This window comes from Anthonomus grandis, chromosome 22 (genome assembly GCF_022605725.1).
Source record: "Anthonomus grandis grandis chromosome 22, icAntGran1.3, whole genome shotgun sequence".
Taxonomy (NCBI): domain Eukaryota; kingdom Metazoa; phylum Arthropoda; class Insecta; order Coleoptera; family Curculionidae; genus Anthonomus; species Anthonomus grandis.
Genome location: NC_065567.1, coordinates 42,183,769 through 42,202,083, shown reverse-complemented (window position 1 = coordinate 42,202,083; position 18,315 = coordinate 42,183,769). Strand labels below are relative to the sequence as shown.

At 32.7% G+C, this 18,315-nt stretch overlaps 1 protein-coding gene and 1 long non-coding RNA gene across 10 annotated transcripts in view; one reads left to right on the top strand and one right to left on the bottom strand.

Annotated features, from left to right (window-relative positions):
• LOC126748529 (protein unc-79 homolog) overlaps positions 1-18,315 on the bottom strand; it is a 218,350-nt gene that overhangs the window by 157,406 nt on the left and 42,629 nt on the right. For all 9 annotated transcript variants that reach the window (XM_050457825.1, XM_050457826.1, XM_050457829.1 and 6 more), the window contains exon 2: positions 6,713-6,832. In XM_050457825.1, coding sequence (XP_050313782.1) covers positions 6,713-6,832 — 120 coding nt within the window. The remainder of the gene's footprint in view (positions 1-6,712; positions 6,833-18,315) is intronic.
• On the top strand, positions 12,301-13,219 carry LOC126748534 (uncharacterized). Its single transcript, XR_007664757.1, has 3 exons — positions 12,301-12,530; positions 12,802-12,874; positions 12,933-13,219. It is a non-coding gene; the product is annotated as an uncharacterized LOC126748534 (long non-coding RNA).

Sequence of the window (18,315 nt, the reverse complement as noted above, 5' to 3'; positions counted from 1 at the left end):
CTACCAATCCATTGGTCTGGATAATGATTATCTAGCCACTCTCTAACAGGCAATACATAATGTGGTGGGGCCCCATCTTGTTGAAAATGCAATAAATTTTCATCAAGAACAAGATCTCCATTTTCATCCCTTTGGTTTTCCAATTCCGTTATTACTAAAGGCTCAACAGTTGTTTCTAACATTTCAGCATAAATTTCTCCATTTAGATTATCATCAATAAACAATGGCCCAATTATATTATTCCCTAGAATTCCGGCCCACACATTTATTTTTTGGGGATATTGGGTGTGCCCTTCCCTAAAAATATGGGGATTCTCATCACTCCAGTAACGGCAGTTTTGCTTATTAACTTTACCTTTTAAATAAAAAGTGCACTCGTCACTGAAACAAATGTTTTTTATAAAACGTGGCTCATTTATTATTTTTTGGGTCATTAATTCACAAAATTCGATCCGCCTGTCTGGATCGTCATCACCAAGTTCTTGAACAATCTGAAGCTTGTAAGGATGGAATTTATTAATTTTTAATATCTTTCGTACTGATTCACGAGACACTCCTGTGGCAGCTGCTGCTTGACGAGTCGACATACCAGGATCCATAGCAAAATGCCCAAGAACCTCAATCTGAGTTGCTTCATCCAGTATTCTTGGCTGATTTTTCTTTATATCACCTACAAACCAAGTTTCTTCAAATTTTCTTACCAACTTCTGCATGTAATAATGCCCAACCTGCTTATCTGGGTGCCTCTCATTAAATATTGTGGCACTTCTACGAAAACAGCGATTTTGAGAACCATAAATAAATATCATTTCAACTCTTTCGGCGATCGTATAAACCATTGTAAAAATAAAACTAAAGCAGTGAGAGAACTTTAAATCACAAAAAGAACCACGATATTACTAACCAAAAATTGAACATTTTAAGGCAAAATTTAAATAAACAAAAAACAACAAATATTTCGAGAATGGCAGGCATCGAAAATTTTCCTTTTTTTTACATCGCCAAATACCATTCCGACAATTCAATAATTTCAGTATAAGTGTACTATTTATTGGAGTTTTGTTTTGGCTTTTAACAATTCATTTTAGTATCAGAATAAATATTTTTATTCTGATAGTAAAATGAATTGACTAACATTTAAAAGGACATACATACCTCGGAAATGGTTGCATTGATTTTAATGAGTAAGACGGGAAAATATAGGGAATTAATAGACCTTTCAAACAAGGTATCACTCGACTACCCTTCCAATTTAAAATTTTTAAGGGGGTGGCTCTGGGGGTTAGGGGGATGATAGTATATCCCTAAAAAATTCATCATTTTGGTTCCCCCTTGTTACTATAGAAACGGTTTTAAGCATTTTTTTATATCTTTTACGGTTTAAAAATTATAAGCCATGGCTACTCTTGAAATTGTCACCCTGTATATTATTAGTCAGCAAATAAACGAAACTTTTAAAGAGTACATTTTTTACCTATTACAAAAACCACACATTAAAAAAATATGTAGATTAAGAAAATTATATATTGAATGAAAAATTGGAAAGTCGATTTGACATCATTGTCTGAGAGATGGTGAACTCAAACAACCTCGCCTATGGCTTGCAGCTAGGCTTATTCTAGGTATTCAATGTTCTAAGTTAGAGACATTTATGAATTAAATATTACTAGTAATTGAAATTTAAACTAATTAATTTTGCAAATTATAAAATTTAGGGTCACGTGACCATCATTACATTTGTCCTATTGGTCCGATTGGGTTGATATTTGGTCTTTGGAGTTTATTTAGGATGCAATTACTAATTTTTGACATTTCAGTTTCAGGTCACGTGACGACCGTAACTCTTTTGCTATTGATCCGATTGGGATGAAATTCGGTATTTGCAGTTTATTTAAGATATAATTAATAAGTGTTGACAAATAATTGATATTTGAGTTTCAGGTCATGTGACTACCGTAACTTTTTTTACTATTGGTTCGATTAGGTTGAAATTTAGTATATGCGGTTTATTAAGCATAAATTTTGACAGATCTTTGACATATAACACATTATATTGACATACAACGCGACTATATAAATACATTGTGGTTCTTTGAAGCATGATACCCCAAAAAACTGGTCCTCTCTTTCCTTCGCATATAAACTTTGGTCTCCCCGACTAACCAGACTTAAGTACGCCTGATAATTTGTGTTTTTTTTTTAAATTCCTTTATGGGTCTTCACAGACAAGACATAAACGTTCTAAACTGATCCCCACGGACCAAAAGGAATATACAGTGTGTCCAAGATAAGGATGTCTATCATGGAGATCTTGGCAGCTATAGGAGATACGAGGTTGATTAAATTAGAGAAAAGTTGCGCATTTTAGAGCCCAACAATACGCCGTTTAGAAAGTTTTAAAATGTTGAGAAGATCCGGAGACATTCGAGAAAAACCGAAGTTTGTCGATTTCGTTTTTGTTTTTTTCTGACGTTATTTAAAGAGATATGGAAAAACAAAAAACACTTTTTCGTGGCCACTTTTTAAGCTCTAAAAAATAACATTGCGAGATTTTTCGTACGACGTTTCGTTTCGAAGAAACCATCATCAACTTAATTTTTTTATATGGCGCGTAAAAAAAGTACACCCTGTATAAAATAGCATATTTTATTACGATTATAACGATGTATGACACAATGTGTTCCTACAATATTTAAATGTTAAAAATTCGATTTTTATTAAATTCCGATGGTTTTGATGTAGTAGGCGGTGAAATGATGACGCTGAGTATGGTGTAGTAGGCTGCTATTAGACAACTTAAAAACTTTATTCATATACTCTCACGTAGCTAGGTCATCTGATTATTTTAAAGAATTAAAAACATTATTAAATTAAAAAACTACCTACTAGAAACTCAAAAATACTAATTTAAATCATAGTAATAAATGTTTAAACAAATTACCATTATTCTCCAAACACAGATAACATCTTTTAACAGTCGAGTTTAAAACACTTCTTTACATATCAGGTGTAATGCTCTCAAATGCTTCAAGAACTATTCTCCTCAGCTGATCCTCAGATTCAAAAACACGACTGTAAACATAATTTTTGCAATAGCCCCAGAGAAAAAAGTCCAGCGGAGTTATGTCTGGGGAACGAGTAGGCCACGGAACTGTTGAATGTGTTCCTATCCATTTTTCCGGAAATCTGTTCGATAGATACTCTCGCACGATTAGGGCATAGTGTGCGGGCGCACCATCCTGTTGAAACCAACAGTTTCTAACCTTGGGAAGCGGTAAGTTATCCAAGGATTCTTCCAAATCGCGTTCCAATAAGTTGTGATACCGCTCCGAGGTAAGGGAATTGTTGTAAAAAAAGGGGCCTATTAAATCTGTTCCAAAAATGCCAACCCACATATCAAAACCGAAACGGTGCTGATGTCTAGCCATTCGGTGTGCTCGAGGATTATTTCTTGACCAATAATGGGTGTTCTTCCGGTTAAAAATTCCATTATTTGTAACCATGCTCTCGTCGGACCAGATAATCCTATGGGGAAATGTTTTATCCTCCTGACACTTTCTGGTGTACCATTCACAAAATGTTCTGCGTCTTTCTTTGTCACCAGGTCTGAGGCCTTGACAGATTCTGAATTTAAGCAGGTGGTATTTATGTTTTTTCAAAATTAAATGGGCAGTAGATTTTAGTAGACGGTAGACGCAAAAACAGAGTTCAAAAATACAATGTCAACTAAATTTATCAAATAATTAAAACTATTTACTTCACTTAAGATAAAAAGAATAAAAAATAATGGTTATAATAAAAACTACTTTGACATTTCATTTTTATTTAATTTTGACATTTTCTCAATGTCATTATTTCACAGCCTACTACATCAAAACTATCAGAATTCAATTAAAAATCATTTTTTACAATTTAAATATTGTGGAAACATTGTGGCGTTAACTTTACAGTGTTACTATTTTGCCAAGAGTTTGCAAACGGTAGCTCAGAATTATTGGAGGCTTGGGAATCTTCGAAGGTTCACTTATGACTGGCTATTAAAAAATCTAAACTTGATTATAACTATTAAATAAGAGGGCGCCACTTAGTTTTTTTTTTTATAAATGAAAGAAAACTAAGAAAAACACTTGGTATATAGGTTTCAATTAACAATTAAATGACCCTGGGTAAAGTAGATTTAAAGAGGCAAAAAAAATATCTTAACAATACAACCAATTTATATTTACTTCAAAGATATGTATACACCTCATGTTCTAATCTGTTAAATGTTAATAATTTATTATGAATTAAAATATGAATAATGTTGATATGATTAAAGTAAGTTTGACAAAAGTAACATTTAACATATGATTTCGCTACTAGGTAGATTTTAGCACTTGAAAAATAAACTGCAATTATTAAAGTTTTTTGTATATATTTGTAGTACGCAGGGAAAAGTTCATGAACCTTTTTACCTAAGGCATATCAGCCTTAACCGAGTTATATCTACTTAACTACCAAAAAAGGTACTGAAAAACACTGAACAAAAAATAACTAAAATTATAGATAAGAAATTGAGGTATTAAATTATAATATTAATTAAATATTTGTAGCAATAAATTAAAATTAAAGGTATATTAATAAAAATTTAAATAAGTGAGACAAATCTATGGTTACTAATATTTAAATAAATGGAATAAACTGGCCTGTATATTCCTCCAAGAAATGAACGGCTAGCCTTTAAAATCGAGGCTGTGAATGTATGCCATTTGTAGCTTAGCTATCTGGACTGGGAATCTCTAATACTAGCTCTAACTCTGGCTCGAGTTCCACCGTTTTCAGCAATTTCCCGGGGAAATCAAAAGCCCGCAGCCATCAATAATTGAAGAAGAATAAAGAGGAAAACGGAAAAGTGAAACCCTAAAACAATGGTTGTCATTGTATTCACTGTCGATAAAAAAATGAATGGCGTTAAAAATGTGACACACTCACCTTGCTAAGTTTCATTATCTATCCATCAAAATCTTGGGCATCCTGCACCAGAATTATGAAACGGTTCCCTAAAGGAACAAGATTAAGGACTATAAATTATAAACCATATTGGCCACTTCCTGCTTCACAAACTTCGGAAATAAAAAACTGGCCTTTTTACGTGTGCTCCTACCAACAACACGGGAACAAGTCGTCGAAAAATGGATGCAATACCGACTAAATAAGTAACGACCCCACCTCTCGCTTGAGCTGTCAATATCAGCCAATCAGAGAAAACATTAATTAAGACCAACCAGAAGAGTGATGGACCGTCAACAGAAAGCATGAATAATAAAACCAGGAGAGTGATGCGTTACAGTAGTAATGTGTCATCGACAGTGTGAATTTAAAGAAATATGAATAAAAGAAGTTGACTGAAATTATTAATATAATTATTGAAATTAATGAAATATCAATGGAGCGTTAGTGAAAATAGGAGTAGAAAAATAAAACGCTACAACATATTGTGTCATACATCGTTGTAATCGCAAAAAAATATGCAATTTTGTACAGAGTGTACTTTGTTTACGCGCCATACATAAATATTAAGTTGATGATGGTTTCTTCGAAACGAAACGTCGTACGAAGAATCTCGCAATGTTATTTTTTAGAGCTTAAAAAGTGGCAATGAGAAAGTGTCTTTTGTTTTTCCATATCTCTTTAAATAACGCCAAAAAAAATAAAAACGAAATCGGCAAATTTCGGTTTTTCTCAAATATCTCCGGATCTACTCAAAATTTTAAAACTTTCTAAACGGCGTATTATTAGGCTTAAAAATGCGCAACTTTTCTCTAATTTAATCAACCTCGTATCTCCTATAGCTGCCGAGATCTCCATGATAGTCATCCTTATCTTGGACACACTGTATAGAAGCAAAGCGACTATATTGATTTAATTTAGTACCTTACTTACTTCTGTTTAATTTTATTTTAAGCCTATTAAAATTTATAAAAGTTTTTGATGAATCTCTTCTGATCTTTGACCATTCTTTATAAAGTTATTCTTAAAACAAGAAGCAATCTGATAGTGATTAGCTATTTGACAATCAAAAATAAATGATACCAAATCATTTATATTATTACATATTCCTTTTTTAAAAACGGAACCATGCCTTTGATGTTTAATGTAAATATGATGTTTTACTGGAATGTCTGGTAGAGTATTTGTTTATAAGGGATGCAAATTGGTATGCCGCTAAGGTACTTTTGTAATCTTCGATGCAGGATGCATTTCTAATACATTTAAATTAATATCTCCTAATTAAGTTGTTTTTTTTGTAAACTTTTTTTTCAAGATACTTAAGTTTCAATTAATAGTTGACGGCGTATCTATAAGTTAAAAGAAACTTTTTCTGATTCCGTCCAATTAAAATTTTAATACATTTAACTTTTCCAATAAATTAAAAAAATATTCTGTAATAAGTTTTTTTTATATGAAAACAACATTCCATCACATTTATTAAATTCTCTCTCGTTATAGAAAATATTAACTTACAGGCCTCAGTCAATTTAGTAAAATATTTAACATATTTACTAATATCCATTTTCATATAAAACAGTCAGACAAACAAACCAACGGGCGAGACGTACTTATATAGTTGGTACTTATTACGAATTAATTAATACCAATCCTATAAATAAAAAGAGAAAGACGAAGCACCCTTTGACATAAAAACAATATAAAACAAAAAGATTACACTTACTTAGAAGAGTCTGAGAGAAATACTTTATTGTGTTTGCTATGTCAACTCCTGATGGGGGCGGTAAAATGCCTTGCATAAGTCGTAGTTGGTAATCATAGAGGCTGCGGATTTTGGCTGTAACTAAATTATAGAGATTAAATATATAAAACATAAACTTATCATTCCATTGACCTAATTTACCTATAATGACAAATAAACTCATATATTTCTAAAAAGAAAATTAGTAATAAGGTTGTACATTTTTTTGCAACGTTTTTAAGTTCTTTGTTCCAATGACCTTTGAAAAAATTTAAAATTACTGAATATAAATATATTTAATTTTAAAATATAACAATAAGAGTAATAATATTATTTTATCTTCTAGGTGATAAAAAAACTGCAAAAGTTTGTGGGTTGGAAAAAAGTTTGGCATTTCAAAAATTTTTCTTTTAATGAAGAAGAGACATACCTTATAGAAATACAATATTACTAATGTTATTTATTTTTATGACATATAACCTATAATCTGTAATAAAACTAATAACCTGAATGTTTCAGAGTTGTCGTAACCAAAGCTGAGAGGATATTTCTCTTACCAAAATATAAAAAACGTTTCTATGAACATGAATTCACTTTATGAGTGTGGAAATAGAGTCAGGTTCGTTGTCGTACACGAAGCCAAATGATTTTATCGATGGAAATTTCGAAATCCAGGTCATCCGATTAGAGTAATTTTTCCAAATATTGAAAGGCGAATGTGAGAAATTTCTCCGCATCCTTGATTTTCTTAGCGGTAGTTAAGTACATAAAAGGTACGGGGATTATGGTAAAAGAGGAATTAACTAAAATGAGACCAACGGTGTTTAAAACTGCATTGGTTCGGATTTCTAAACAAAATGTGTGGATTTCCCATGGCAATGTTTACATAAAAAATCGGGGTTTTGTGCACCGTGTACAGAATGAGGACGATTTGAATTCCATTTAAAGGTACTTTATCATCCTTAACAAATGTTAAGTTCTTGGCATTTGGGATTATTGCTAGCTATCAAAAGAATCTATACTTATATCATTTTTATTTTTGCGTAATATAGTGGTATAAGGGACACAGAGCCACATAAGTGAAAAAAAAACTAGTTATTTCAGCTTATTATTATTGTTTTTATTATTGAAACATTTTCTCTTTATAGCTTATATAATTCAGTTATTCAGGAAAGCAATTATTTATTTGTTTTTTCTTTTTCTTTGTGAGTTTTGGAGAATAAGTTGTTGGCCTTCTTTGATTAACTTATAATAATTATTTTAAGTTTATAATGCCTGAAACATTAAGTGATGTTAAGTTTAGTCACCTTAACGTGCGTTCATTGTCTACATCATTGAGGCTTTGGATAGAGGTGATGCTACGGCGCTCTTATTGCTTGACTTTTCTAAAGCTTTCATTACGTTGGATTACAGACTGCTTTTAGCGAAATTTACCTATTATGAATTCAATAATAATTCAATTAACTTCATTAGGTCGTATCGTTCTGAAAGAAAGCAACTGGAGGTATTAGAAAATCAAGCTCAGTCAAACCGTTCTTATAAAAAAATTTTGGGGCACCACAAGGATCCGTCCTGGGTCCTATCTTATTTCTAATGTACATAGCAGACAAATATAAGGTTGTTAAATATTGCAGTATTCAGGGCTTTGCGGATGATACGCAAATTTATTATTCTTTTAAAGCTGATGACGTATTGGGGGGTTGTAGTAGAATAATTGAAGATTTGTCATGTGTTTCAACTTTCTCGTCTCAATAATTTAAAATTAAATCCTAGCAAGTGTTCTGTAATATGTTTCTTTTTAAAAAATAAGAAAAAAATTGTCTTGGATAATTTACAACTATTTTTGAGGGAACGCAGTTAAAAATAGTTGATAAAATTAAGAATCTTGGTGTAAATTTCGAGGAGAACTTGAGATTCAAAATGCCTGTTTCTGACGTAATTAAAAAATCCTATTTTGCGCTTAAACCATTGTACGCTAATAGAAGTATCATTAACTACAAAGTACGCAAGAAATAATGCGAGTCCTTAGTACTTCCTATTATGAACTACTGTAACATTGTTTATGTTCCTTGTTTAGATAAAGTCACCCTGTATCGTTTGCAGAAGCTTCAAAATCAGTGCTGTAGATTCATTTATAACTTAAGAAAATATGACAAAGAGTTTGTGACAGAAAAATGTGTACTCTTGGATGTAGTGAATCTTTATATTCATCAGTTGGCCGTTTTTGTGCATCGATTGCTTGGTACATCCTCCCCTGCTTACCTTCGAGAAAAATTCAGTTTTCGAAGAGACATGCATGATGTCAATCTTAGATGTATAAGTAAATTATCGGCTCCTCGTTTTCATTCTGTCTTATTTCACAGATGTTGTTTTTTTAATGCTGTGTCGGTGTATAATGAACTTCCAAATTTACTAAAGTGCATGTCCATTGCTGCTTTTAAATTAAAATCAAAGTCGCATTTTCCCACGCTACAGATGATCTCCTTCTAATTTAAAGGGAAAATGTGTAAATTTTTTTGATTAGCCCTGGGCTAGACTTCGCCTTTGTACATTTTGGTATAGGGGAAAGGCGGGCAAGATGGGGTGCCGTGATTATTTTTAGTACATCCAGCTCCATCTATCCGAAAGTTCGTACAGCTTAGTTTAAGACCATGCCCGATCGATGGCAAAAAACGCTGTCACTTCAGAACAATCCCTATAAACCCTATAAACTGTTTATCTATGCTTCAGAAGCTGCGTGAATATCGGTCAGTCGAGCGGTGTTTGTTTTAGAGGTGCAGGTATATTTTCGTCAATAATTTAATAAAAGGTAAGTAAACCACAATTGTAATTTATATTTAATTGTTATTCTTTATGGAAAAGTATACACATTTAGGCATATTTCTGTGTAAAAATGTTTAGTAATTTTTTAATCGAACAAAAAATATACCTAACCTCAAAATGTGCATGTGGGCAAAATGGGGTAGAACCCCAATATAAAACAATAATAATAATTATTATTTTCAGATGGTGTTTAAGTACAACCGCTATTCTGACTGACACGAATGGTCCACGGACAGTATGCAGAATGCTGTAATAGCAGTATTAAATGGCAAAATGGGGTACTACAGAGCATCTACCAGTTTTAATGTGCCTTAATCTACATTAGAGCGCCACGTTAAAAAAGCTAGGGAAAATCCCGGGTATGTTGTTACTAAATCTTTGGGACGATTTAAGGCAATATTCACTCCTGAACAGGAACAAGACCTTGCAAATTATTTAATGCACATGGAAAAAAGATTCTTTGTATTAACGATGACTGAATGCAGGCGTTTAGCATTTCAATTAGCTGAGCTCAATGAACTTGATCATCCGTTTAATAAAGAACTTGCCATGGATGCAGAGTTTTTTGCGTCGACATCCAGAACTTTCAATCAGAACACCAGAAGCAACATCTGGAGCTCGAGCAATGGGGTTTAATAAAGTGGCTGTAGGTCATTTTTTTAATTTACTTATCGAAACTGTACATAAATATCAACTGATCAACCGATAAAATCTATAATGTGGACGAAACCAGAGTGTCAGTTAATCCAAAGGGAATGTCTAAAATTATTGCCACTAAAGGGAAAAGACAAGTCGGAGCCTTGATGTCAGGGGAGAGGGGTGAGACCGTCACTGTTGAAATATGCTTTTCGGCTTCAGGAGCATACATGCCTCCCATGTTTATATTTGGAAGAAAAAAAAATGCAACAAGCTTTCATGGATGGAATTGTTCCTGGCGGTTGGGTAGAGCTAAATGATAGTGGGTGGTTGGATAAAAATGTATTCTTTATTTGGTTCAAAAAATTTGTTGAATTTGCCAAGCCCTCAAAAGACCGACCAATTCTGCTTCTTTTGGATGGACATTCATCCCAAACAAAAAACCTGGAAGTTATTAATTACGCCAGGGAACATGGAGTTATTTTGATCTGCTACCCTCCCCATTGCACCCGTCGGCTAAAAGCCCAAGATGTAGCTTTAATGAAACCAATAAGTACCTATTACGCTGAAGAAGTACGCAAATGGCTTAGAGCTAATCCTGGTCGTGTAGTTACCTTACAACAAATAACTAAATTATTTTGTGTAGCTTACCTCTGAGCAGCTACACCGCTTACTGCCATGAATGGATTTTTAAAAACTGGAGTTTGGTCAGTTAATAAGGATGTTTTCACTGATTTGCAGACTTTTTGCCTTTGGAAACAACAAATATTGAACAAAATGAATACTTACCACCTAAAAACAATAGTAGTGAAACTATGAATGAAACACAACTATCGGAAATTAATTTAGTTAAAGAAAAAAACTCCAGAACCAATTGATATTTCCAAACCAGGTACACCAAAAGATTCAGAGGTAAGCTTTAAGATTGTTAGTCCTGAGGGTATAATTCCAATCCATAAAATAAAACAAACTGAGAAAAGAGTTTCTCGTAAAAGAGGAAAGACTGCTATTTTATCGTCTTCGCCTTACAAAAACGAGCTAGAGGAAGCTGAGCAAAAAAAGAATAAAAATTCTAAAGGGAAAACTCTTGTGAAGAAAAACCTTGCACCATCACCAAAAAAGAAAAAAATTACTAAGGCCTCCATTATTCTGAAAAATAATGACTCAAGTGACAATGAAGTTAGTGATGCGGAGTGCCTCTACTGTGGAGATTTTTACTCTTCGTCAACGGAAGGATGGATAGCATGCTCAATGTGTCAGCACTGGGCCCATAACTCCTGCGCAGGATTTGAAGACGAAGATGACGAAGCCGTTTTAGTTTGTGAGTTATGCAAGTAAGGTCCAATCCCATTTTGCTCGACCGTGCGGGCAAGACAGAGCAATTAGCATTGTTTTGCTAAAATTACTGTAACAAAATACTTGTATATTTTTTATTTTATTTTAAGCTCTTATAACTTAGGCATGATATGTAGAAATTATTTTTTCGTTAATTAAAGTTTCTGTGTCAATTAATACTAAAGTTATCTTTGTTTAGAGACAAACTACCCCATTTTGCCCGCCTTTCCCATAATAAAGACATTATTTATTTTTCTTTCTGGGGTCTCTTCCCATATCAACTCCTTAACTGGACCGAGTTGTTTTTCTTTAACAAGACTATAAATCCTTGTAAAAATTCTTCTCTCTGAAATATTTAGACGGTTTTTCGTTTTGTTTTGTTATAGTTTATTATAGGTCTAATCAATGAAAGGTAAATTCTTATTTCCATATGGCGGGATACATGTTTTGATTTAATTATTTTTTGGAGCGCAAAACAGCATCGATTGGCACCTTGTATTTCGTTGTTCAATTCTTGTGATTTATTGTTGTCAAGGGTGATCGTAGTTCCCAAATATTTAAGCTGATGAACTCTTAAAATTGTAGTGGTTTATTACAGTGGCAGATCTCTCATAATATCTAGGGCCGCAAAGTAAAAAGGGGCTCCAGCAATAAATATATGACCGCACCTATGCGCCTGCGTGCACTAAAAGGCTATTGACTAAAATATTTTTCATAAAATTTGCCATTTTTAGCTCCGTCGCCGTTCCTTTTCTTTATCGCGTGGTGTATAAATTGAGCTTAAGCGAATAATTCGTGTCAATTTACATATAGTTTGGTATCAGTGTCTGTCCGTCGGATACGGGAATTGAAAAATGAAAACTGTCAATTCTCGAAATCGATTGAGATTGAATGAGATTTGTTATTTTAATACCTTTCGAGTGCAGAGTGCACTGGCTCGTTTCTTATATTAATTTTAGTTTAATTAGTTTCTTGTTGTTTGGTCCAAGCTGAAGTCTTTTTTGATGTGAGTAAACATTAGCTTTTATGAAAATGAGTTAAACTTAATTAAGTCAATTTTATTAAGGTACTTTAAAACTAAATTATGGTATCCATCGCTTTAAAACTTAAAATTTTTGAATATAAAGTGAAGATCAACAAACTGAATTTGTATAACTTACAAATATGTTATACAAATTGTCAATATCAGCGCTGCGACAATGCGAAATTTTATTTAAGTAAAGATATTTAAATAAATAATATTTTTAAACGAATATTTATTTTCTCATTTATTTTAGGAAAGCGTGCAGTTTTACGGCGTTAAAGAGAACGGCAACATCCTGTTTTCAACACTGAACACTTTGACTTGAGGTTTCAAATTAGACAAATTTAAAAGTTTAAGAAAGTTTTAATTCTAATCTTTTTGTAGGAGTTGATGTTGAAGCATAAAAATATAACATACCATAACTCAAAATGTCCGGGAGGAAATATTTATGTGGAAATCAAAAAAGGAAATTAAAAAAACGAAAGGTTACAGAATCATCAAAATTCCCTAAAATAACCAGATCTTTCCAATCAAAATTAGTCGAAGTCGAAGATTTATATCCAGAATCTAAAATCAAGACCTATAAGGATCATATTTAACATATTTTTTTGTAACCGGTTTTCCAATAAATCCATGAAAAACGGCCAAACAGTTATAAATAACGGATGCAAATTATTTCCACCACCTTCAGAAAATATTGTAGCCTTGGTATCTGACGGATGTAAGCATTGGAAAAACATAAGATAAATTCTTGTATTCCATGAAGAATCTGATTCCCATAAGAAGGATACTCGATCTCACAAGAAAATCAAATAAAGGTACAATAGACAAAGAGTTAAAAGAACAGGCAACTAAAACTGAGCAATATTACTACAATATTTTACTACGGCTAGTTGTAGCAATAAATTTTTTGCTGAGAGAAGTTTGCCACCAAGAGATCATGACAAAAAGTGGGCCTCTCCACAGAATGGCAGTTTTATAGGTCTCATGGAACTTATTTCAGAGTTTTATTTTTTCTTAACGGAAGATCTCACAAAATACCAAACTGGAGCGACTAAATCTACAAGTTACTTATCCAAAAACGTATATGAAGAAATAGTGCAGCGGGAAAAAATGGTTAAAAACGTATTATATTTCAGCCTCGCCGATGTCAGTCGATGGGCAACTCTTGGTTATTTTGGTATTAATGATAATACCTAATAAATCCTTGATTTGGTTAGATATCAATGAGAATATCTTATCGCTTATAGTTTTTTAGGGTCAATGAGCAACCCTTTTGGCTATTAATTATGGTATTAATGAAAATACCTTAATATTTTGGCTTGATGTCAATGAGAACATCAAAATTTTTTAAGTGGTTTTAGAGTCGATAAGTAACTCTTAGTCATTATGTAATGGCTTTAATGAAAATACCTATATTATTTGGTTGGCATGATGTTAATGAGAATATCAATATGCCCATAAATGTTTTTAGGGTATCGATGAGAATACCATATTTTATGTAGTTTATTTTGGTTGTATATATTTTAATGTGTAAGGTATTACATGGGACAATAAGAAACCCGCCTCCTGGAAATTTTTCCACATTATCAGCTCCTAAATTGAACCCAATTATTGGAAAGATTTTGTCATCATCAAATCAACAACGAGATAATCGTTTGGCGGCCGTTCAGAAGCAGATTGCAGCAAGTTTGGCGGTTGTTGGTCAAGTTTTTACTTCTGTTTTGTTGGAGGAGGGGGGTAGTAACACGCAACATGTTAACCTATTTAATGACGCCATTAACACAGCTTAACTACGGAAGTTAAGCTGTGTTAATGGCGTTGTTAGTTCCGTAGTTAAGCTGTGCCATTAAGTTATTGCTTGATGTTTTTTACCAACAAACGGTGACTCGCAGAGGTTTAGTAGCAGTAAATTTAAACAAAGATTTTAAAGATGTTAATAACGAAAACATACCCACTGATATGTTTCTATTTGGGGTAGATTTGGAGGAGCATCTTAGAGCTGCTAAAAATTTAGAGGCCTCGGGGAAAACCCATAAATTAAAGCCGCCGGTAATGCCTGTTTATAAAAGGTCTTTAAACTCCAAAGCCCCATCTCGACAGCAACGGGGAACGATTCGTCGAGAGGGGAATCTACAGAACCAGTTCCGAGCTGTTCCCAGATTGCAAGTTCAACAAAGACCTTACGACAAGAATGTGAACATGACCCATCCACAACGCAGGAGGATTTATCGTCGCTGGCAGAACTAAATGATAAGGTTTTTGTTGCTGGCAGATTAAATTTGTGTTATCCAATATGGTACAAATTTTGCCAAGACAAATTAGTTTTAAGTTAGGGGTTAAAGCTCTTAAGATCCCTTTTATGAGCAAACCAAACAAAAAAAGATTTAAATTGGCCTCATGGTCACTAAAAGAAAAATCATCAAATAGAATTTGTATTAATAAATTACTGGATAACAAAGTGATAAGTAAGGTTGTTAGTTGCAAAAATCAGTATATATCAAGAATTTTTCTAAGGCCAAAAAGTGATGGTTTAAATTGACTAATATTAAATTTAAAAAATTGTAATAAGTTTATTTCATGTAGTCATTTTAAGATGGAGGATAATCTCACGGTTAAAAATATGATAAAGGCAAACTGTTTTATGTGTAAGATTGATTTAAAAGATGCATATTTTTTAATTTCCGTTCATAAAAAACATAGAGCATTTTTAAGGTTTGAATTTGATGGTAATATTTATAAGTATAATTGTATGCCTTTTGGTCTTAATATAGCGCCTTATGTTTTAACGAAGTTAATGAAACCGGTTATAACCTCTCTTAGGAAAAAAGGTTTCGCTTCTGTTATATTTTTGGATGACATACTTCTTTTTGGAAACACCTATTCAAAATGTTTAGAGAATCGTAACATGACATTAAAGCTACTTCTTTCATTAGGTTTTATACCCAACTACAAGAAAAGTGTTTTAATCCCTACACAAGTTATGCAATTTCTTGGTTTTATTTACAACTCAGTAGACATGTCCATCAGTCCTCCTCAAAATAATGCATTAAAAGTTTTTTTAAGGAAAAGAAATTTTCTTTAAGGGACAAATGCATTATTGGAGACTTTGCTAAGATGCTAGGAAATCTAACTTCTGTCTGCCCTAGTGTGAAATACGGATGTTTGTACACAAAAAATTTTTAGCCTTGCGGAATTCAAATGGAAACTATGATGCTATAATGGACATTTCACCAGTATTAACTTCTGATTTTCTTTGGTGGATTAAAAGTTTATATCGGCCTAAAAATTTTATTCAAATTGATTCTTTTGCATTAGAAATTTTTTCAGATGCATCCAATACGGGCTGGGGTGTTAGCTGCTTGGGCAAAAAATCACGTGGGTTTTAGTCAGAAGCTGAAAAACAAAATCATATCAACTATTTGGAGTTGCTAGCGGTATTTTTTGCATTAAAATGTTTCGCTTATAATTTAGAAAACTGTAGTATATTGTGTCGTGTTGATAATACTACAACTTTGGCCTATGTAAATAAAATGGGGAGTGTTCAGTTTCCAAAGTTAAACGGTCTTGCACGTTTAATATGGCAGTGGTGTGAAGAGAGGAATCTGTTTATTTTTGCATCTTATATTAAATCATCTAATAATAAGGAAGCAGATTACGAATCTCGTAGTTTGAGTATTGAAACCGAATGGTCTTTAAGTCAGTCGGCTTTTGAGCATATAAAATGATCTTTTGGTGAACCTGAGATTGACCTATTTGCATGTAGATTAAATGCTAAGTGCAAAAAAATTGTGTCTTGGTTGAGAGACCCAGAAAGTATGGCAATTGATGCATTTACTTTAAATTGGGCTCAGTTTTATTTTTATGCGTTTCCACCTTTTTCTCTAATTTTAAGAGTTTTAAATAAAGTTATTTCTGATAAAGCTAGAGGTATTCTTGTGGTACCTTTCTGGCCATCTCAACCATGGTACCCAATTTTTCTTTCGACTTTAGAAAACAAGCCTTTAATTTTTCAACCGCATAAAAATTTATTGTCATTTAATAGTGTATCACACCCTCTTTGGAAAAAGACTACCCTGGCAGTAGGAATTGTATCCTCCAGGCTTTAACGTTAGGACAGGTACCTGCTAAATCGTTGGAAATCTGTTTGGCCTCAGTTACCAGTAATACCATTAAGCAGTACAATAGCGGATTAAAATTATGGTGGAAATTTAGTCTTCAGGAAAAAATTGATTTTTATGCGCCTTCGGTTCCTGCGGTTCTTAGATTTCTTACTTTAGAATTTAACAAACTCTCTAAATTCGTATAGGGCTGCACTTTCACAAATTGTGGGTCCAAATCTTAGTGAAGATTTCAGGATTAAAAGAATTTTTAAGGGTTTTGGTTGTTTAAGGCCTTCTCAGGCTAAGTATAATATTACTTGGGATCCAGGTGTAGTCCTTAATTTTATTAAAAATACTTATGCCAGTAACCTACTAATTGAACAGTTGACTGTTAAAACTGCCATGTTACTTGCGTTAGCTACCGGTCAACGGGTTCAAACTTTGGCAAGCATAGAATTAAGCAATATCAAACATTCTGATAGATTAGAGATTAATATTACGAAAAGAATTAAAACTTTTAGATTTAATTAAACTCAGCCTACCCTTATCATTCCATTTTTTATACATGATACTGTCGTCTGTCCAGCTAAAACGTTAATTTTATATTTAGAGAAGACAAAAATTATTAGAGGGTTAATAAATAGTTTATTTATAAGTTATAAGAAACCATATCGAATAGCTTCATCACAAACTATTAGCAGATGGCTAAAAACTGTCTTAGGTATGACAGCATTCGATTAGCGGCTGGATGGACTGAAAAATCCAAAACATTTGCAATGTTTTACAATAAACCATTAACTATTGATAAAACTAAATTTGCCAAAGCAGTTTTTACCTCCAGTTAAATATATTTTTGTTATTATTTAAGGTTTTTGTTATTAAAAATTTTTAGAAACTTAGATCATTTAGTTTTAAGTAATATGTTATCCCAGTAATATATTTGTTTTTTGTATTAATTCTATAACCTTTTTTGTTCTATTTGGATTAATCTTATTTGTTGTTGTTGAGTTAATAGAATATATATTTTGATATTGAGTAATTTGTTGCAACTTACTTTAAACTACTACATCTACTTATTTATAAAGGCAAGGCTGAAATATAATTAAATGATTAAACGAACTTACCTAAGTTATGTTTAATACTAATTATATGAAGCCTCGCCGGGTAAATAAGGTCCCACCCTTAGCTTACCTACCCTTCCCGAAATTAGTTGCAACAGGACTTTAAACAAGAATGAACTGATGCGGACGCGGAGGGTTGATCTAGCTGGTCGGATGGAAATTTTTAACTTTTGGAGTGTGTGAGATAGACGCAAAGCGGAGCTACTACATCTACTTATTTATGAAGGCGAGGCTTCATATAATTAGGATTAAACATCACTTAGGTAAGTTCGTTTAATCATTTAATTATTGAGGATATAAAATACGGTCTTAATAACGGTCTTATTATATCTCTTTAAAAAATCAACAAATAACGGACAATCAGAATTTCTTAAAACTGAAGTGATTCTGCCAGTAAAATGGCATTCAACATTTTTCTTTGATATTGAACTAATACCCAGTTATTCAAATTTGGTTTAACAACATCTGATATAGTTGGAGGTAAAATATCTGTAAGGCGTCATTTTTGAAACTTTCCAGGTCGATACAGAGAATTCACCATCG